The following is a 23,538-nucleotide window of genomic DNA, read 5'->3' on the forward strand; positions in this document are numbered from 1 at the left end:
GATTTTATTTACTAAGTACAGTACATATTTTTGCATGGGAAAAGACATTCCAGAGTTACCACAGATTTTAAGATTGGTAGGGTATTTATTATGTAACCATTTTTATCTGTGTCTGAATTATATGTAGATGCCAGAATGTGTCTTCATGTAATTTAGGCACATAGATTTGTGGTACATACTCTTGGTTAAATTGCCTGGATAAGGTTTTGTATTTTGAAACTAAATCTGTCTGGACAGCAACCCACTTCCATGATCCCTGCAGAATACACTCTTCCTATTATTTACTGTAACCAGTAGATTTGTAGTCATCTTTACAACTATCCACTTACTTGAAGGACTGATGTAGAATAGTACCAGTTTATTATGTCTTTCTATGGTAAATGATGAGTGCAAGTCTATTTGTAATATGTCATTTCTACCTAAAGGGAGGTTAAATTCTCTGTTTTGTATATTGTTACCTTTAAAATTTAATGATAGGAGAACATAGTATAATTGCTGTTTAACAATAGTTAAGTGACAAGGAAGAGGAAATTATTACTATTGAACCTCTTCTCTAGCTACTCCAGAATTCTAGGTATAGTCATAGTTTCTAGTTGGGGTGATACTTGGGGCGATCTTTGCTTTTCCTTTGGATTACTTTAAACATTAGTCATCTGAGAGTAAGCAGGTCTGGCTTTGAATCCCAGTTCTGCCACTGGGCCAAATCAGTCTTTTTTGTTTTGCATTTCCTCCTCTGTAAAGTGGGGCTAATGACACCTACCTCACAGGGTTGTTGTGAGGGTCCCAGAAGTACACACAAGGCACTTCTCACATTGCAGGCATGAAGTAAATGTTGCTTAAGTCATATATGTGCAAGGAAAGATGCTAAAAAACATGGAGGGTGTAAAGAAAGTAACATGTATTTAAGTTAATTCAATTTAAGAAGAGGTTGGAATGATTAGGAAAGGTATTATAAAGGGTTTATTTAAGAGGAGATCATAGATCAAGAGTTGGGAGGGATATCATATATGATTATCCTATTTTCAGTAGTGATTCTTAGGTTTAGTAGTGTTAGTGATAAAATTAATTGTATTGTAAGCCATATTTAAATAAATAACATAATATTGAAATGGAACTATGACTTATTTTTTAAAGCCGTATTTATATAAATCCTCATACTTCCACTGCCATCTCAGAACCCTAGTGTTAAGGCAATATTTTACACCCACCATTCCCCATGCTCAGTCCCCAAACTTGCGTTCTTTTCCATTGGTTGCTTGCTTGCTTGTTTGTTTTTTGCATAGATAATATATTTGAATCTTTCCTGAGAACTGCTAGCTGTTTTTCTGAGTTCTAGTTAGGTAAATTCATTTTTGATGAGTATAGGATATGCTGAGTTATTCTATAGATTTATAGCAGAATATTCTTTTCATTGCTGGTTTTTACTAAGTTTATAATATCTTGAAAAAATATAAAGTTCAGAAAAAGGATACATCTCTATTGTGTGAGTTGTTTATTTGGGCATTTTTAATAGACATCTTAAGTTAGATCAAAATCAAATACTCCATTGTTAGAGATATTTACATAACTAGTACTGTGGTCACATTGTAAGTCCTTATTTCTATTTTTCTTCAGTCTTTGGTTTTCTCTTCTTATTGTTGCCTTTTATAAAAATGAGTAGTGAAAGAAAAATCATTCTTCAAGCACAGTTAAGGTTGGGAAGCCTTCGCTCTGCCATATTACTTTGATTTTGTGTTCAATGTGATGGCTGAAGATGAGAATTAAAGACCACAAACTGAAAACTTCATGGTCCCCACACCCCGCAACATCACACTGCTCCCACAGAGCACAGACAGGCAGTGTTGCTGCAGATAACCTGGCTAACCATTCTTTCTCTGGGATACACTGATGGCACAATTCAGTGATTTATGTGTGGTTGACTGGCAAAGAAATGTAGAAACTGTGGTCATACATACACACAAATGTGTTCTTCAGAATACAACCATAAGACTGAAGCCCACTGTCAGTATGTATCTTTTAAGAAGTGTTCCCATTAGTTAAAATGGATTTACTTTGATCTTGCCGCATCTTGTCCTGTCACCAGGAAGATGACAGGTGATGAATACAAAAGCAGACTGACTGCATAATAATAACTGACCTATATGGGGATATCACTTGCAGTGCCATTCCCTAATCAACGAAGCGAAGACCAAATGCAACACTAAACATGCATTTTTTTCATTAGTCATACATGGTGACACATATTCTGTGTATCGCATAGAAGTAAGATTTGGAGGGAATTGTAAGGTCTATGTTCACACGTTCCCACTCTGCGCTGTATGGAAGGCTGAGGTCTATGATGCAACGGTATTGGGGAAACGGAGGGGTGGAAAGGTAAGGAAGGAATTGAGTGGGATTAATGTTAAAGTTGTTTTCTTGCGAATTTTCTGTCTTTTACATAGGTAATAAACATTCATAAAAAGTTCAAACAATTTAGAAGCAAAAAGTCAGTGTCTTCCCCTCCCCTTTTCCAGTCTTACATCCAGAGTTCACCGCTATTCTATTAATAATTGGGTGTGTATGTTTCCACAGCTCTTTTGCATATACAAAAAGATTCTTTTAAAAATACTACACCAAATGGGATTATACTACAGATATTGTTTTGCTGTTTGCTTTTCTCACGACACAATATATCATGGTCATCTTTCCGTATCATTACTACTCCTGTCTTTTTTATGTAACTACTATATAACATTCCATAGCATATATCTACCATAACTTATTTAACCATCCTCATTGATAGACATTTAGGATTTGCAAGAGGTTTTTGCTAAGACAAAGTTGTGCACTAAGCTTCCTTATACCTTTATATTTGTTCCCACTCATGTAAATTTTCCTTTAGGATAGACTCCTACCAGTAAACTTGATGGCTCAAAGAGTGTGAACACTTAAACTTTGGAAGATACTTCTGAGTTGTCCTTGCCGTCTTGGAGTCATTAATGATAAAGTTTAAGAATGTTGTGGTCTAGCCAAAAATTCATAGGATTAACATTTTAGGAAATTTCCACCATTTGACAGCGTAAGCTTATTTTAAAAAATTGTAAATAATATGCACACACAGTAAAATCATTTCTCCAACACCATAGAGGGATGGAATTTGAAATGTAAAAATCTGCCAATCCTTTACCACACCCCAAAGATATCTTTTTAAACTAATTTGTTTTTAGTTATTCTTTTGGTTACTATCAGAATTTAAAATAATATGTTTCTTGGCATATCTGTCTTACATACTGTCTTTATTTCCTGTCGCGAAAGATGAGGAATTTCATATACTTATACCACCAATTGTGCCTTCTACCTCCGGTTTTGTTGTTATGAATTGTAGCTGTTTTGATGGTTTCCTATATAGCTTTAAATGTTTTTAGTTCTTTGGTTTTTTTGGGGCCACCAACTTTAGGCAACATTCCCTGACTCACTATTATGTTACATAAAGAAATCTATGCCTCTTAATGTCTTTTTATTTCTCTCCCTTTTATCTCCCTTTACTTAAACCTGTCAAGTATTTTTACCCATTTAAAATTCTAAAACATGAAAACCAGTAAATAGTATTGCTATTATGAATGATACTATTGATTGCAGAACCACGTAGTATAATCAAGTTTATAGTAATAAACCCTGGGGTAGTTAAGAGTTATTCTACCTGAAAAATGGCAAGATCAAGTCAGATTCTGTTTTCTTAAATCTGTTGTCCTGTAAACTGTTGAAAATAATGCCACAATTTATTTTTCTTTAGTTTTTCTTGGAATTTCTAATTTCTTTTTTTTCCTTAATGTCACTAAAAGCCTTTATCATAGCAAATTTTTTTATTTTTTATTTTGTAATTATAGTAAATGGATTTTGTTTTTGTTTTTGAGGACATCCTTGACCAGTTTCTCTGACTTCCTGCTCTAATTTGGACTGTCTTCTGTGCCAGTGATTGCAGTCATACTGGCATTTCTTTGCTTTCCTCTGTTAAGTCCACTCATTTATTTTCAGTTTAGTTGAAAATACATTTTCAAAGAATTTTTTCAGAAACAGTGCTTGGGAGGTAAATTTCAAAATTTTTATGTCTGGAGAGGTCTTTAATTTGCTATCATACTTGACTCGTAGTTTATCTGGGTTGTGAATTCTTGTTTTAAAATTCTTTTCCCTCAGAATTTTGAAGGCCTCCACTATTTTCTGTCAGTTCTGCTGAGGCGAAGTCAGATGATATTCTGATTCTCATTATTTTGTATGTAACTTGATTTTCCTCTGAACATTTTAAGAATGATCTCTTTTTCTCTGTGAACTTTTTTTTCTTACTGTGGGTATAGGTGAAGTATTTTAAACTTCGTCTTTCTTCACCCATTTTAATCTGCAATCTCAAATCTCTATTCCATTCAGTGGGTTTTTTTCCTTTTTTTTGATTATCATTTCCCATTGTCTCTCCTTGTCTTATGGAACTCTTAATATATGAGTGTTGGGCCTTTTTCTTTCATATTGTCTGTTTCTGTCCTTTTCTATAAGTATTGGGAAATTCTTCTATTTTGTCTTCTGGAGTACTGTCTTCATTCATGCACCATCTGTTATTCAGTTCTTCTGATGAATTTTAATTTTTTCCACAGCGTGTTTAATTTCTAAGATCTCCTAGTGGTTCTCTGGTCTTCTCATTTTTCATAGTGGCCTGTTTTGTTGTTTGTTTTAAATGAATATACCCCTTAAAACTTTTAGCATAGTAATTGAGGTGTTTGTGTTTGGTTTGGTCTATTGTTCCTGTTTGTTTTCCCTAGGATGACTTAGTCTGTTTCCTTTTCCTGGTCTTTCTCTTCCTCCTGTTTGATTTTTCTCAAATGTCCAGTTATCCTTGGTTGGCCAAATATTTGAATGAAGATTTGCATTGGTCAGTGTAAGTAGCTGTCTTGCAGTTCTTTTACAGTTGAGTAAGTCCACTTACTTGAAAGGCTTCTACCTGGATAGTAGACCTCACTGTGGACTCTGTGTGTGTGTACACACACACGTGTTTAGTGAACTGGGTGGGGAAGGACAATCTTAGTGTAAATGGGCAACTGCCACAGTTGCCAAAGTAAGTGGATTATATTCTGAGGTGGCGTGCTTAGTTCATTTCACTCTTGGGTGGAACTGCCTTCCCTTCTCTCTCTCCCTCGCCTTTCTTCTTCCCCTCTCCCATCTTGTCTCCCTTCCCCCTTCTTTCTCTCTTCCCTCCCTTCTCCTTTTCTTCCTTCAGGGTTGTAGTGTGACATTGCCACAAGCTCTGTGCTGCTTTCCTCTCCAGCCTTAAATCTTGTTCTGAGGTTTCTTCCCAGACTTACCTTTTTTTCTTGTTTAGAAAGCAGTTGTCTGGCCTTAGCTGAGGGCAGCTATTCTCTATAAATGGGAAATCTGGAGGGGCCTGGACAAGTTGCTCTGTGGAGAGTTCTGCAGTTACCCTCCTTACAGCATCACAGCCTTTGTTATGAGCTGTCGTGGAGCCTAGAGTCTTTTTAAGGCCTAAGAGCCTCTGTGTATTTGGAGTTTTATTTTTCTCTGCTCTGGTTTATTCATACTTGAGCCCATCTATTTTTGGAGAATACCGACATTTGGGTTGAAGTATTTGGAAATTTTCATAAAATTTGTGGTCCGTATCTGTCTTGGGAAATAAGTGCATCTGCTGTAAAGCTTTGAAAATAGTTTAGGAAGGGGCTTGCATACATCATTTCACTTAGTACTCAAATCATGATTTACTCCATGACACAATTCCTTTTTCACGTTAGTGACCTTGAAACAATTTCCCTTACTTCCCTTTTGGTATTCTTCCTATTACTATCATTTCTCCATTTCTTAAGAAATATCATATATTTAAGTTTTTAATCATGTATTTGAAGCTTAAGGTAATCCATGGCATTGAGGGATCTAGAGGTAAGTGATCAACTAAAATAACTGAAAAACATGAGTTAAACCTAGTATTTTTCCTGTAGGTTTCTTTTTCCCTAGAAATGAGTTAATATTTTTTAAAAATAGAAAAAATGTAGAGAAGATCATCAGATATTTACTCTCTACATGTAAAAGGAAGTGATTGGTATTATGTGAGTATTGGAGACTGCATTTTAGTCTAGTGGAATCAATAGTTACATCAAAATTATTATTGCTGTCTTTCCTAGTTACCTGAAACATAGTCAAAATACTCAAGTCAATGATGGCTCCCATTATAGGTTTTCCAGTTCTGAGAGATAAATGACATTAGATCAAATCTAATACTTGGGTTGTACATTGGTAATTAGAACTCAGTGTTTTTTTCTCAGGGCTCATTTGAAAACTGAAATTTAGCAAAATCTTAAGAAGGAACACTTTGGAGAAGTACTATGAAACTGAGCTATTTTCTGCTTTCCCATACTCTTGTTCATGGTAACAGCTCTTGCTGGATAACTAACTCTATATGGAAATAATCTATCCCCATGGTGAACTTTTTCAGAGCAGAGATTGGATCAAAATAAGAGTTTTTATTTATTGACTATTCAAAATGTGTGCTAGGCATGATGCTAAGTGCTTCATATATTTCATTTAATTCCTGCAACAATCCAATAATTGAGTAATCTCCATTTTACACATGAACTTAGCAAGGGTTAAGTAAATTACATAAGGCCATAACTGGTAAGTGACATTTAAGTGAGGTTTAAACATCAGTTTTACTCCAAAATTTTTACTATTAACCATTGTAAAGCATATGAACACTAAACATAGGACTTACATGAATTAAATTATATTTAACATATCCTTTCCTTAATTTCAAATAAAACTGTTTTGACACTGTACCTGTGCTCCTATTGGACAAAGCTAATTTCATCTCGGTTATTTCTTCCTATGGGAGGGAAGTATAGTAGATTGTGTATGGAAATGAGAGTTTTTATGATTCACTCGATGATGCTCAGGGAGGGGGACAGAATAAAACATTGATCTGTTTTCTCTAAGAACACATTTTTGTTTTTAATACAATATTTTTTGCTCTCTGGGCTTTTCATCATTCATTCATTCAATAAAGTACAAGAAGATGACAGATTTTAAACATCTCTGCAAGGAAATACTGGTATTCTTTATAGTAAGTTAGGTTTAATTTGGACTTGTTTGGATTTTCACATTTCCTGATAAGCATTACTTGATTTCCACATTTCTAGAATGGTAAAGATTTTTTACTTCCTGAGATCTATGGGCAAAATTTTAAAAAATTATTGTGTGTCTTCATTTCATGCTTACATTTATAATGAGGCTTTGGCTGGATAGAGAATTCTAGATTGAAAGTTTTTTTCCCCACTTTAGCACTGTCAAGATTTTGTTCCACTGTCTTCTTGCAGCCAGTGTTTTGATGAGAAATTTTATGGTAGTGGTAGGATGTCCCTCAATTGGGATTTATCTGATATTTTTCTCCTGATTGGTTTTGGTTTTATGGGATTTGGGGAGGAATGTCACAGAGGTAAAGTGCCATTTTCATCACATGAGAGCAGAGGTGCATACTGTCAACATGATTCATGTTGACCTTTATCACCAGGTTGAGGCAGTATGTGTCAGAGTTCTCCAGCATAAGCCTACTCTTTCCCCCTTTTTGTACTGTACTCTTTGGAAGGAAGTCATGAAGCACAGCCCACACTTAAAGGATGGGGAGTTAATGCCCCACATCCTTGAGGGTGGAGTAACTACATAAGTTATTTGGAATTTTCACGCACGAGAGGTTCAGCTCTTCTCCCCCTCTTATTTATTTATTCAATTATTTATTTATATCACTATGAACTAATAGATACTTGTTTTATTGGACTATGTTTTGACTATAATGGAAACTAGGTACTGTAATATAATCAGCTTCAGGTTTTCTGTAATATAATCAGTTGAGGTTTTCTCAGTTATCTTATTTCTGCTTTGAAACAGAAATGGAGATAATTATCAAGATCCAAGTGGAGTGTAATGCCATCTCAGATCACTCATTTAGAGAAAAAGTTCTTACTAATAGCTAGAAATTACATTGTCTGCTGGGGATCATGTGATAGACACCCGCCCCCAGCAGTATAGTATTTGGGGGTTCACATAACCTTGTCCTGATAACAGGTAAATTTCTGTAACTTTGCCATTGTTACCTTCCTTTCTTCAAAGAGGTGAGTAGTAGTAGATGGACAGGATTGTACAGGGAGCCACATTTACCAATGCTACTATGTAAATACATAGTAGCAAAATATGGAAATACACCCCAGAAGGTTCTGGCAAAACTCAGAGATTCAAAGTGCAGTTGATGCTGTGCAATAGCCATGATTACCATGGGGTTAATTACTTACTTCTACGCTGGCCAGGATTATTTGTTGTTTTTGTGGATCTAAACTTTCAACTTTGAAAAACAGTGTCCTTAGTTTGGCCAACTGAGGGTAAATCAGTTTACTTTTTCACCTTGTTTTTAGAAGGAAGGCTGACCCGCTGACCCTGGAAGTGCCCTAAAGTGTCATTTAAAATGTCTCTTGTTTTCCATTTTGGTTCTGCCTTTTCTTCTTTATTTGGGGTTTCAGTCATGGCTTCTCTTCATTCTTGGCCAATAATAACTCTATTATTAATATAGCATAGGTACTGCTCTTTCTGGTAGTCTTGGTATTGCCAGACTCCTGTCATTCTTTTAAAGGTTTTTTGGGTTTTTACATTTTCTTTCTAATTTTTCAAGTGATGACTATGTGCCTCTTTTCTTGACGCTGTAAAAGAATATTATACCATCTGTATATTACTATTGAATTATGAATGTGTGCAGAAATGTTTACTAGAGAACCTTTGACCATCTAATTACACACACCCACCAGTGCACCCTTTCTTATAAATGACTTTGCTGCTGGTTTCTGCATTGTGTGTGGAACACCATGTATCTCCCATCTCAGACAAATGGCTGAAGTGCTTTATAATGCTGGTTGTTAACATCCAGCAATTGGGACAGTGCAACAGCAATGAGGTTGAAAGAATATTTGGTTATTGCATTTCTTCTCTTTAAGCTTCTTTGGTGAATATTCTCCAAAATCACCTTGTATTTTTTGAATAATTTAAATTTTCAAAAAAGCCAACAAAGGGGAAGTTGCTGGTTGGCACAAAACGTGCTGCAAAGGTGCTTCTTTCTGGTTATTGTAACTGAGGAATATAGAGGATTGACACACATTCTATATACTCTCAGGCAATGTTTTGGGAAAAAAAATGTAGACTTTCCTGTTGTATCAATCATTTGATTGTTTCTCTCCCTTTCATAATCCTCAAGATTTTTCTAAATACAATCTTTAAACTTGACTCAAATGAGAATTTGTGCTTTTTTCTCTGTTTATACCCTTCCCCCACATTATCGTATACATTTAACGGCAGTCTGACACATAAGTTTTAGCAAAACTTTTGCCTGTATGTTTTTATTGGACTCAGAAATTATATATTTAGTCATATATTCATAAAAATTTTTTTATTGGGTGCCAGAAGTAGTTACATGGCATTGATCTTATGAGATGTAGGTTTAATTTCAATTTTTAACCTAGTTGACAGTTTCTCTTAGGTCAGCCTTTGTCGGTCTTCCATGTAAAATACATGGTACAAATAAATAGAAACCATTTTACTTGCATACGCAAATTAAATGTGTGACTTACGTAGGAAATTGGCAAATGTGTGATATATCTATCTCCTTATTCCATTTGAGTTTTTATGTTTATGTATAGGGTGCTCTTCTGACACCATACATTTCACGGTTTTTTATAACCCGATAAACACTTTCATGCTATCACTCAGCTCTGTCAAATCCTTACCTTTTGCCATACTTATTTCTGAATTTTTTAAAAGAAGTACACATTACAGATATGGTTAAAGATCCCTTTATGTGCCCTTCCACAGTGCCCTTCCTCTCCTTCCCCAGAGGTGTCCACTCTCCTGAATTTAGGTTCATCATTGCGGGACAACATAATAAGCCAGCACTGCAGAATTTCCCAGATTGGTCTTCAGAGGGAGTTGAAAGTGCTCTGAGATAAAAGACTCATGGTCAAATTCTTATCTATAGATTTGTAATATATGTTGAAAGTGCTGAGGACTCTCAGACTTGGAAAGAAAATTGCCAGTTTTTAAAATTCAGTATTGCCCGACTGTTTTGACCACAGAACCCCTTCACTCATGATTCTGTGCACTGTTGTTGCTTGGAACATGCTTCGTGGAACATTGCCTTAGAGGTATACTCTTTCCAGAATCGACTTTCCATTTAATTTTATAGTTTTTTACTAATATAACTTTATAGATTTAGATCACAAAGATGCTAATAGTAATCACTTCCAGTTGATGTTAACTGTTGGATCAAGTTTAAAATCATTTTGCAAAAAAGGAAAGTAAAATGTTAATAAATTGCATATTCATTGACCAGCATACAAGTTATTTATGCTCCTTAACTTTTTAAGTTCTTGAGTCTGCTCATCTATTGAAGTGTCTGGCTATGGACTGTGGCTACACATACCTTTTGCCTTAAACTGATCTGTTACATTTTATGTTCTTATGGCTGGAAGTAGCCTGAGTTTGTTGTTAATGTTTGACACATTTTCTTGAATAGCAGTTCTTCAGCTGTTGATGTTGTACAAGGTGGTACTTGAATTGTTTGCTTTTTTTCTTCCTGTATTAGAAAATCTTGGTGCTTTTTGTAAGTTATGTATAAAGGAATTTTTTCTTAAGATTTGTTCATATAATCGTCTGATCCAGGAAAAATAAAATGGGAAAATGAACACTATTTCTGACCTTCAAATAAAACTCTATATTGGTTTTCAGACTGTTCACCGAGCCTTGGGGTCATATACATTGTCTTCAGGCAGGGGTATTTACCTGTGTGGGATAACAGGTCCCTTAGGACCTGGTGAGGCTGTGGAGGATGAGGTTCTCAAAAAATGCACAGGGGCACAAAGTTTACATACAATTTCACAGAGGCCGGGGACCCTCCAAAAACAGACCTCATTCCTTTATGGCTTCTAGCCTTCGCTGCAGTACACCTTATGGTTCTGAAATAGGAAATAATAAACAGGAAGACTCCACTTTCTACAAAAGTAAGTCTAGAAACTGTTCATCAAGTATCTAAAGACTAAACCATCTATCCTGTTATTCTTAGAATTTTAGGGTTTATTAAGGAATTTCTGTATTGTATTTCTAGGATCTTTTTAAAAAAAACACATTAAACGTTTTTTTATTAGTTAGGAAAAATCTTTTTTGCCTTCTGCACCATGCTATTTCAGGCATAGTCATGTAACATTTTATAAAAAAGAGATTTTTCTGTCTTTATTTGAGAAAGATCTCTAAAAAACCTGAATTAGTTGTTTTCTTAGCTTTATTTCAATCTTTATTCAGAAAACTTTTTTATTCTAAGTATTAACTTTCTTGAAAGTTATTCTAACTGGACTGTGTGATTCTACAAATAATTCCTTAGTATTCAATCCTAATTTTGTTTGGTAATCACGTATTTTAGAGATTGAGCACCCATAATAGGAACCCAGTAAGTATTGCTGTTATACACACTTATTTTGAATTAATGAATGAGTGAAAGAGCATGTATATGAACGTGTGGAAGAATGATCAAGTGCAATAAGTAAGATTGTTGTTTACCTCCCTTCAGTATAAATTCTAACATACAATTAATGGTTGCTTTTTGCAAATAATTATTATGAAATAATAAGTTAAATAATTCTAGTGTGTCAGACACAGGTTAATCCACAAACCAAGGCCACCTGTCTTCAGGAGATGCTAGTTCTCTCACTATTCCTTCAGCTAGAACCCTGAGGGAATATTTAGCTAGCTAAGAAATTATGTAAAATTCATTGCCCTCAAGGTTTAACCTCTAAAAGTAACCCAGTGTGGTTAGATTAATTTGGAATTTCTCCGGATGGAGTTAGATCATGGTTGCCACATTCCTTTATTCTTAGCACGGCCCTGGTCCTCAGAATCAATCTGATTACTTCTCAGATAATTAAAAGAAATGATTTTTATTAATATATTTATTTTTAGGTTTTATCGAATTCTTTTCTTATATAGTTCTGGGAGATGGAAAGGTGTACAGAAGTTTGTCTTCTACAACCTTCTCAGTTACATTTGAGAAAGTGAAAGTTGATTGATAAGTGAAACAAAACAAAAGGAACTATTCTGTCACTTCATTTAGATGTTATATTTAGTGAGGTGAAGGGAAGATTGGAACGGGAAAAAGAAAATCTGGGCCATCTCTGGCCATTGGCTTAACCCTTTTAGGCCTCAGTTTTCTCTTATGTAAAAATTACAGGGCTGGATAACTTCGCAGGTCTTCCCTAGCTCTAGTCTCAATTGAAGATAATTTTCGTGTTGTTGTTTCATTGTGTAACTGAGATAGTGAATAAAAATGATATGATTATGGGAATTTAAGGAGAAACTAACTTTAAAATGGCTAATTATAGTCTTAAATGAGTGTTGGCCAATAGGACTTTTTGTGATGATGTAAGTATTTTATATCTGTGCTGTCCAATATGCTAGCCACTAGTCGCATGTGGCTGTTGAGCACTTGAAATGTCACTAGTGTGACTGAGGAACCTAATTTTCAACTTTAATTAAAACAAATTTAAATAGCCATATGTGGCTAATAGCTACTTTATTAGACAGTGCAGGTTAAATTCTTAAGTATAAGTATTCGAAGGAAATTCCACACATAGATTTATTATGACAATCTTGTTCTTTATATGATTTGCAACTGGAATCTCTTAATTTTAGGATTTGTTAATTGCATCTCCAAGTCCCAATATTGAAATCTTTCTTCAAACCTATCCTCTGTTTCTAATTGCAGTCAAGTATAGATAAGGTACTGTGACCTTTCCCAGGGATCCTGGAGTCTTTGCTTGGTACCCACGTGCCTGTATTGCTGGATTCCTTTGAAGCTCTGCCATCCTACTAAAGATTGGTGTGTTTACTTCAGTCTGTCTGTAGACTCTTGTCTGTCACCTGCAGGGCTACACCTTGTTCCTTTGTTACGCTTTGTAGTATCTGGAGCAGGTTTAGTGGTGGTGAGAGTTTTATCTTCATGTTTTTACAAGTTTGATTCTGAAAAGTTTAGTTAAATACTACTTTTAAAAATACTTGGTCTTTCATTGGTCAGAAGTTTTAGTCCTAAAACCTTGAGCTATTAGCAAGATGTTTTTAGTACTAAAATATCTCGGTTACTAGGCCATAGAAACAGTTGTGACTTGAATGAATTTTCCATTAAGCCTGTATTTGCTTCAGCATTGCAAATCTACATTCTTGGAATCTCCATGTTTGAGGATCACAAAGAACTTTGAATGATTCTATCCTGAAAATCTGGACCTTTGAAATGATAAAAATTACTGTAGAGGCATTCTTTAGGGTTAATGGTTGAAATTGATAAATCCATGTGTTTGAGACTCAATCATTTTTCTATGAGATAATAATTTATATAAGATTAAGTTTTTATATATGGTATGCCAGCTCACAAAACCCATAATATCCTGGAAACAACTCGGCCATACCAAGTCCAAGAGCTATCAATGAAAAAATGCATCCCCACTGAGGCTCTGAAGCACAATCTTCCTGGGACCACAGGCACTGGTTAGTTCTGTATTGGCAAATGAAGGCACTAATTGATATCAGTCATTCACTTGAGTTTTTTTTTTTTTAATTTTTATTTATTTATTTTTTTCCCCCAAAGCCCCAGTAGATAGTTGTATGTCATAGTTGCACATCCTTCTAGTTGCTGTATGTGGGACGCGGCCTCAGCATGGCCGGAGAAGCGGTGCGTCGGTGCGCGCCCGGGATCCGAATCCGGGCCACCAGCAGCGGAGCACGCGCACTTAACCGCTAAGCCACAGGGCCGGCCCCATTCACTTGAGTTTTGAATAGAGGGAAACCAAAGACAGTTGCCATTAAGTAAAGTAATAAAAGCACATGTTCAAAACTTCAAGTAGTACAGAAGAGTAAATGCCTTCTTATTCTCATACCATTTCTTATCCCTAAAAAACTTATTACCAGCTTAAGTTTTCTTTTTTACAAATAGGACTAAATTATACTTTGTTTTTCTGCTAATATATTTTAAAAGTCAGGCTTATGGAGGTATCACCCTTTTTAGGTGTACAGTTCTATGTATTTTGACACGATAATCAAGATATGTAACATTTCCAGTATCCCAAAAAGTTCCCTTTTTCTGCCTCAGTTTTAACAGCTGTATTGTATTTAATTATATAGATATACCTTAATTTCCTAAATAATCCCTCATTGATTCATTTTAGGTTGTTTCCAGTCTTGCAATTCAAACAAGGTGCAATAAATATCTTTATACATAAATCTTGGTGTGCTTTTACAACCACAGACATAGGGTAAATTGCTAGTAGAGGAGTTACAGAATTAAAGGCTATGAGCATTTAACATTTTGTTGGATATGGCCAAATGGCCTCCCCAAAAAGTTGTACTAATTTACTTTTATGGATGAGAATGCCTGTTATTCTCTTATTGACACTGAGTGTCACCAAATTTAACTTTTGCTAATTTGACAGAGAAAATATTAACCTAGTAAGGTAACTTGCATTCATTGGTTTTTTTTCCTTCTCATTTTAAAAACACATCAACATGTTCACAGACATAAATCTAACCCATGTTATTTATGGTTAAAACCACAATATAACATTAGAGGAAATGTGAATAGAAAAACTTTACCTTTGTTTCCACTATCCCAGTATAATTTTCATTTCCTGCTTATCCATATCTACATTTTTGTAATTATACATGTACATTTTCATAATCATCCTCATAGCATATGTACAGTTTGTGCATGCATTATTTTGTTTGCTTTGTAAAAGTTCACTTTATTTCATGAGCATTTTTCTTTATTTCCAGAATCTTCATTTTAATAGTTGTATGTTTCTTCTGTTTTTTGGCTATGGCAAAGTTTATTTAATCCTTCCACTTCTAAAATTTGTTTACACTTTTCCACTATTATGAACAAGGCTCCAAGTACTATATTTTAAATATAAAAGTTTTAAATAACTTTTATTTTCATAGAATAAATTTCTATTATCTAGTTCTTCTGGGTTTAAATGTATCAACATTGACATAAGAGTGTAAAATTTTATCATTGAAATAGTTTTTGTTGCTTCCTTGGGAATCCAGGAACTCTTTTTTCACTGAAGAAGGAAGCGGTTGCATATCAGTTTGTTTCTGTCAGCTTGATCTATTTATTTTTCCTCTTTTTCATTTAAAAAAAATTATAAAAATGATATATGCTACTTGTAAAGATTTCATACCCACTTTCCAGAGATAACCAATTCACTGTTTAGTAAATTTTTTTAATTGAATTTTTTCTCAATAGATCATTCACATGTTTCAATATTTAAAAATTACCAGACAAAATACAGTATGTTTCCTTACTCTTGTCCTCCCGCTACCCAGTTCTCCTTCTTGGAGGCAATTATTATCATATTCTTGTGTATTCTTTCAGACGTATCTTATGCATTTTTGAGCAAATGTACGTATGTGTTCTGTGTATATGTGTGCATGTGTCTCTTTTTATAATTTTATTTATTTATTTTTCCCCCAAAGCCCCAGTAGATAGTTGTGTGTCATAGTTGCACATCCCTCTAGTTGCTGTATGTGGGACACGGCCTCAGCATGGCCGGAGAAGTGGTGCGTCGGTGCGCGCCCGGGATCCAAACCCCGGCCGCCAGCAGCGGAGCACGCGCACTTAACCGCTAAGCCACAGGCCGGCCCTGTGTCTCTTTTTAATGTTAGCATGCTACATACTTTTTTGCACATATTTTCTTAGATAACTTTCTTTTATTTATTTGTATTTAATTTTTAAAAAAGTAGATAATACGAGTAAAATAATGTAAAGTCTTGAATAGTCCCCCTCCTATCCTAGTTCCCTGACTGCTATGTACCATCCTTCAGTGAGTCTTTATGCATATAGAAGCAAATAGGAAGGCACATATTTTTGTTTTCTTTTCCTCCTGTGACTCTTAGGCTAACCTTTTCACATCTAATAAAGCAGTATAGGATAGGCATTAAGAGCAGTGGTTCAGGGGCCAGCTCCTTGCATTCACATGTCTGCCCTGCCACATGTCAACTGTGTGATCGTGGGCAAGTTATTGAACCTATCTGTGCTTTGTAATCTTCATATGTAAAATGATGAGTCAGTATACATACTTTGCTTAGAATGGTACCATACATAACAAGTATATGTGTTTATTAGTAGTAGTATTTTTATTATTAAGGACAGTGACCGATAAAATAATATCCAAGAATCAATACCAGTTAGTCTGATTTATGTTAGTGATGTATATGGATATGGGTAAATTCATTTAACAAAAGAATGGACAAGATTCCTCACTTTCTTGAATTCTTCTTAAATACATTTTAGAAAACTTCAGAAAACAAAATTAAAGCAGCTAAAATATATTTTGTTGTTCCTTTGGTTTTGCATATACTTCTTTAAACTAAACAGATATACTTTATGTAATAAAAGTGTCCCAGAGAAGGTGAGGGTAGAGATGGCTGCTAAGAATATGCACTTTTTTGAATATGCACTTTTTTGCATAGCGCATCACGTTTTATTTATTTTATTTTATTTTTATTTATTTATTTTTTTTTTTGAGGAAGATCAGCCCTGAGCTAACATTCATGGCTAATCCTCCTCTTTTTGCTGAGGAAGACCGGCTCTGAGCTAAGGTCTATTGCCAATCCTCCTCCTTCCCCCACCCCCAAAGTCCCAGCAGATAATTGTATGTCATAGTTGCACATCCTTCTAGTTGCTGTATGTGGGACGCGGCCTCAACATGGCCGGAGAAGTGGTGCGTCAGTGCGCGCCCGGGATCCGAACCCGGGCCGCCAGTAGCGGAGTGTGCGCACTTAACCGCTAAGCCGCAGGGCTGCCCCGCACATCACGTTTTAAAAGTGCTTTCTCATGTGTTTTCCTCTCAAATTTGGTTAAAATACATATCTATACATAATATTTAATTTTAGGTGATAGTGGCCTATAAAGGTTTTAAATTCCCTGGCCATATCTTTTTAGCATCAAATCATTAATAACTTTAAAAGTTCTTAAGGCGAGCAGGGGGCTAGGGGACTGAATTGTATTTCTATTCAATTTTTCCATCCTCAGTTCTTTTTCTTAATAAAAAATCAAAGCAACAACAAAACCTCTCTTTCTCTTTCCCACCTTCACATCCCAGTTATGAAATAATATATGTTCATTGTAGAAAATATAAAAAGAGAAAACACAGAGAAATAAGAATCACCTTAGTACTGCCACTCAGCTTAATGTTATGTCTCTTAACAGTGTGGTGTGTAGACTTCTTGCCTTTTTTCTCTTTGCAGTTGTGCACACACAGTCACTCATGCTATTAATTTGTTAGCCTTTTACAGTGATGGTATTAGGAATGCTGTACACACTGGTATGGTTTTTTTTAAATAAACTTAATATCATGAATATTTTAATCACGTCATTAAATTATCTATAGGATCATTATAATAGGTGCACCATATTCCATTGAGCACATATGCCATAACTGTAATTTATATTCTAATATATTTATTTCCTATTCAAGGACATTTAAAAATAAACGGAATCAGTAAACCTCCTTTTAGACAAATCTTTTTGGACATCTCTTTTTTCTTTATGATAAATTCTGAGACATGGGCTTATTGGGTTGTAGGAGATGCACTTTTTTCATGCTTTTGATATGCAGTGCCATGCTGTTCTCCAGATTGTTGGTATCTCCCTACATCCCTGCCAGCATGGAGTCTTGTCTTTAGATAAGTTCATGCCTATTTGAGGTGGGCATTACTCCCCTTCTCAATTGGTGCAATTCACTTTCCAATGCCTCTAGAGCCATCTCTTTTTTCCTACTTCCCTTTTTTCCTATTCTTCTATATCCTTCCCACCCCAAAATTCGTAGAAGCTAGATTTGATCCAGGTTAGAGAAGGAGCTATTTCAGATGCTCTTCACCTCACTCCTCACCTGCTTTTCTGAGTGTATTTGCTATAAAAAATGTTCTTGAGGCTCTTCTTGTACTGCACCTAGTTTTTCAAAAATCATATTCATTTCTTTCAGTTTTATACATTCTGATTTTCACTTTTGTGACTCTTAGTAACAGTTAGTCTATTACATTTGTGAAGTGACCTCATACTCTAGCACACTGGTTAAGAGAACTATCTCTGGAATCCTGTAGATGAGATTCAGATTCCATCTTCTGTTCTTATTGACTAGCTTTGGAATCTAGGACATGTTATTCAACCCCTCCAGTCCTTCTATAAAATGGAGATAATGATAATACTTTCCTCAGGATTTTGTGAGGATTTAAAGATGTGATGCTCATAAGTGCTCACTACACTGCCTAACACATAGTAAGCACTCAGTAGAGTAGCTTTTATTATCAGAAAGATGGAATGTTTTTCCTGTTGTCACATCTAGAATAAGTGGTGGTGTCTGAACTTGAATTTAGGATTTTTGATCTATAGTCTTGTGAGGACTACTACAAAGTGGGAAAACTAAAATGAATGACAGGAATTGTGCCTAATAATTAGGATAATCCAGGAACAGTGTGAAAAGTTTGAAAAGCTTTGTATGTGGGGGCTTGAGAGGTGTAGCTTCCAAAAAGCCTTGACTGGCCTACCAGCAAGTAGGCAAAAAGATGGGCTTAGTTCTGGGAGAAGAGGATTGGTTCTTGTGCATCCTAGCATAGAAAGAGAGGCTTCTATATTCAAAAGTCTTCCAGACACAAAGACTAGAGTCTTTTTAAAAAGTTTAAGATGACTGAACACTAGGATCAAAACATTTAATAAGTTTCTCTACTTTGGTTTAAATTAGAATGGAGTCCTGCTTTAAATATGTATGACTGATTAGGTTTTTATCTTAACTTGTTTCCGACAGGGCATGGTGCTGATGTGAAATGTGTAGACTGGCATCCAACAAAAGGGTTAGTTGTTTCAGGAAGTAAAGATAGTCAACAGCCAATCAAGTTCTGGGATCCCAAGACTGGGCAGAGTCTTGCAACACTGTAAGTGATAGGAACCCCACCTTGGTCCCTAAACAAAGGAGAACAAAGTTGCCTGTATTCTTTAACTTTTAGCTTTCTCTCCTCTTAGATATTCCTGAAAAAGTAGTGTAGACAACAGATGGACTTGTGTCTATAGACTTCCTCTTAATTAAATATGATTTCTCTCTAAATTCCTAATAAAATAAGGTTTGGTTTTTGTTCTGCCACATATATCTAAATTTAATTTGGGTATCATGGGGGTAGGGGGGTGGGAAGGAGGAGGAGCAAGAGGTGGTTATTACTATTCTAGCTTACTGTCTCTCCTCATCATAATACATTTTGGCACTGTATGGAGTTCATATATGTGCCAATTATTAGATACAGCCCAGGTTTCTCCATCTCACTATATCTATTTATAGAGAAGTTTTTCTTCTATTTTTGAATCAGTTCTTATTTTTTGTCTGAGATGCAGCCACAGGATATTTATGATGCAGCCACATAGTAAAATTTTCTCTTTGAATGATCTGTAAACATTCACAGTTATATAAATACATTGTTAATGTTTTTTTGACCAAGCAGCCATATCCTGGTCCTTCTGATTGGAAAGTGAGCCATATCCAGAGTGAGCTGGTTGGAGCAAGGCTGCCTTGTTGCACAGCTCCGATGGCCAAACCAAATAGCACGCCTTGTGACTGGTGCCCCTTGGAGATGTACATTGTGCAGGCCTCAGCTTGTTGCAGTGTCTTTAGTTCAAATTAACCCTCAAACTAGCCTGTGCCCTTTTTTATCTTTTTAGCTTCATCTTAATGGGAAGAGCTTCATTGAATTTTTAAAAATTTAATGAGCTTTATTGAGTATTAATTTATGTGTTCTAGTGCTTCCTCTACTTTACAGATAAACTTTTCCATCCAGTTGAAACTCTGCTGCTATTTTGACTGGTTAATGAAAGCGGTGCTTAGATAGTGGACATTATTTCTGTCAGTGAGCTGTCTCTTTCAACTGTGCTTTTAAATTGTGGTCCCATGATGTTACATGCGTTATTACTTCTTGGCCAGACCTCTTGCCATCTTGACCTGTGTACTTTTCAACAAAAATAACCTTTATGTTGATTTATACTTGTTTTGAATTCTGACAGATTATTTTCTTGATACTTTATTCCTAGTCATGCCCATAAAAACACAGTAATGGAAGTAAAATTAAATCTCAACGGCAATTGGCTACTCACAGCATCCCGTGACCATCTTTGTAAACTTTTCGATATCCGAAACCTGAAAGAAGAGCTTCAAGTCTTCCGAGGTCATAAGAAGGAAGCCACAGGTCAGTGGCTTGATATGCTTCTCACTCTGACTAGTACCTGCAGTGTTCTGAGATCCTAATAATTTTGTCTTTCCCCTTATTTTTGTTTTACAGCTGTGGCCTGGCATCCTGTTCATGAAGGACTTTTTGCCAGTGGGGGTTCCGATGGCTCTTTGTTATTCTGGCATGTTGGGTATGTAACACTTGTTATGTAAAGAAGTTGTATATTTTATGAAGAGAGCACCTGAAAGTGTAAAACATGATAAAGTTTTGTATTTTTCTGAGTGTTCCTATGTCCTATATTAGAGACTTCCTGCAGTTTTCAATTTTGTAAACCCAGCTTAGAATAGAAAACTTGGCAGCTCTGTATTTTTTTTTTTTTAAGATTTTATTTATTTATTTTTTTTCCCCAAAGCCCCAGTGGATAGTTGTATGTCATAGCTGCACATCCTTCTAGTTGCTGTATGTGGGACGCGGCCTCAGCATGGCCGGAGAAGCAGTGTGTCGGTGCGCGCCCAGGATCTGAACCCCGGGCCCCCAGCAGCAGAGCGCGCGCACTTGACCGCTAAGCCACGGGGCCGGCCTGGCAGCTCTGTATTTGGACGTGGAAGTCATTAAGAGAGAATAAAACAGATTTCCTTGTTTCTTTTCTTCTTCTTCTTCTTCTTCTTTTTTTTTTTTTTTGCAGGGGAAGATTCTCCCTAAGCTAACATCTGTTGCTTATCTTCTTCCTTTTTCTTCCTTTTTCCCCCCAAAGCCCCAGTACATAGTTGTGTATGGTTGTAAATTCTTCTGATTCTTCTATATGAGCCACTGCCACAGCATGGCTACTGACAGATGAGTGGTGTGGTTCCGTGCCCAAGAACCGAACCCAGGCCACCAAAGTAGAGCATGCTGAACTTTAACCACTAGGCCATCCGGGCTGGCTCAGATTTCCTTGTTCTTATTGGTGAAGTCATTCTTGAAACATTTCCTCTGTGAAGTGCTCTTTGGACGAAAGAATATATTACTGATGAGAAATCAATACCCCTGAAACATGTGGAATTGACCAGATTCAAAGTAACAGGCTTTGGTAGCTTTGTGTTACACTAAAATGAAATGTCTTTTTTTTTTGGTTTTTGGTAACTTTTGTGAAAAAGACTTCTTTCTGTGGTGCTATTATAGGGTAGAGAAGGAGGTGGGTGGAATGGAGATGGCCCATGAAGGAATGATCTGGAGTCTGGCTTGGCATCCACTTGGACATATTCTCTGCTCAGGCTCAAATGACCATACCAGGTAAGATTTATATCAAAAATAACAAGGAATTACTGTATTCATGGAGTAGCAGGAGATAAATCTGTATAACTTTTATTGATAGATTAATGTATTAATTTGTACTCCATCTTATTCTTCAGAATATTTTTGTAGTGGTTTGTAAATACATGTATTGTGAGAAGGAGATTGGGTACTGAATATGACTTCGTTATTCGAATTTTGTTTTGCCTTCTGCTTAAAAGAGTCTTTCAACATTTAAAATTTGTAGAAGAAAGTCATTGTAAAACTTTGTTGTATTTACCAGGGGACTGCTTAGTCCTGTTAAGTGCCCAGAAAAACACTGAAACCATGCTCCTGCCCCCTCCATTTACTTTTACTTCGACAGCAAATTCTGGACCCGAAACCGACCAGGTGACAAAATGCGAGATCGATATAATCTAAACCTATTACCTGGAATGTCTGAAGACGGAGTAGAATATGGTGAGGCTCTTGCACATTTATCCTTCTTTGAAATCTGATATTCTGTTATAAAAATGTTAGATATTAAGAAGATTATACTAAACTAATTTTAGTTTTCTAGTTTATTGATTTATAAATCACCAGCAATAGGTTTCATGTTTATAAAGTGTTAATTTTATTGCACCACTACATTTAAAAAATCTATTGACAATGGATGTATTCCTATTTATAGATGACCTTGAACCTAATAGCCTTGCAGTAATTCCAGGGATGGGGATACCTGAACAACTAAAATTAGCTATGGAACAAGAGCAGATGGGTAAGAGAAGTTGTACCTATAAATTTTATTTTTTTTAATTAATTAATTAATTAATTATTTTTTTTGTGAGGAGGATCAGCCCTGAGCTAACATCTGCCAATCCTCCTCTTTTTGCTGAGGAAGACTGGCCCTGGGCTAACATCCATGCCCATCTTCCTCCACTTTATATGGGACGCCGCCACAGCATGGCTTGCCAAGCAGTGCGTCGGTGCACGCCCGGAATCCGAACTGGTGAACCCCGGGCCGCCACAGCAGAGTGCGTGAACTTAACTGCTTGCACCACTGGACCGGCCCCTATGAATTTTCTTTTTATAAAATTTTTGTAGACCTGTTTCTTATCTTCATAGTATTAAATTATTTTGAAAATGCCAAAATGATTTATGTTGAGAATTGTTGATGAAAGTCATGTAAACTGTATAATATTTTAAATCTTTTCTTCCAAAAAATGTGTTCATTGATGAAGTAGCCAATTTCTTTCCTTGGTTAACTACTTCTCTTTATGGTTATAGGGAAAGATGAATCCAATGAAATTGAAATGACGATTCCAGGTTTAGATTGGGGAATGGAGGAGGTGATGCAAAAGGATCAGAAAAAAGTACCTCAGAAGAAAGTTCCTTATGCAAAACCTATTCCTGCTCAGTTCCAGCAGGTGAGTAACTAAAAGTGGCCCCACTTCATCCATGCACTGGGAGTTTCTGCTTGATGAGTCTAATTGAAATTCAGAAATATGTTTCTCTTGGATTATCTCATCTGTTGAAGGTATTTCTTTACAATAGCCTGCTTTTTTGGAGCATTCTTCATATATTTCAGGCATTTGTAGACATAGTTCCCATCTACTGCTTTGCAGTTAGTGTTGTTTATCATGACTCTTCTCTAGATCTTTTTTTATTCTCACCTGCTTATTATCATCCAAGCTATGAGAGGAAGGAGGAAAAAGAGGCCTGGAGCAGGGAGAGTATGTTGGCTCTCTTCTCTGTCGTTTCTTTTTTTTTTTTTTTTTTTTTTAAAGATTTTATTTATTCATTTTTTTCCCCCCAAAGCCCCAGTAGATAGTTGTATGTCATAGGTTCACATCCTTCTAGTTGCTGTACGTGGGGCTCGGCCTCGGGTTGGACGGAGAAGTGGTGCCTTGGGGCGTGCCCGGGATCCGAACCCGGGCCGCCAGCATCAGAGCGCGCGCACTTAACCGCTAACCCACGGAG

General features: G+C 36.0%; 1 protein-coding gene across 2 annotated transcripts in view; it reads left to right on the top strand.

Annotated features, from left to right (window-relative positions):
• The window catches only part of WDR33 (WD repeat domain 33), a 91,058-nt gene that overhangs the window by 51,678 nt on the left and 15,842 nt on the right, over positions 1-23,538 (top strand). For both annotated transcript variants that reach the window (XM_058548745.1, XM_058548746.1), the window contains exons 8-14: positions 18,903-19,029; positions 20,171-20,325; positions 20,419-20,497; positions 21,469-21,579; positions 21,944-22,038; positions 22,250-22,336; positions 22,846-22,985. In XM_058548745.1, the coding sequence (XP_058404728.1) occupies positions 18,903-19,029; positions 20,171-20,325; positions 20,419-20,497; positions 21,469-21,579; positions 21,944-22,038; positions 22,250-22,336; positions 22,846-22,985 (794 nt within the window). The remainder of the gene's footprint in view (positions 1-18,902; positions 19,030-20,170; positions 20,326-20,418; positions 20,498-21,468; positions 21,580-21,943; positions 22,039-22,249; positions 22,337-22,845; positions 22,986-23,538) is intronic.

Source organism: Diceros bicornis, chromosome 10, assembly GCF_020826845.1.
Source record: "Diceros bicornis minor isolate mBicDic1 chromosome 10, mDicBic1.mat.cur, whole genome shotgun sequence".
Taxonomy (NCBI): Eukaryota; Metazoa; Chordata; class Mammalia; order Perissodactyla; family Rhinocerotidae; genus Diceros; species Diceros bicornis.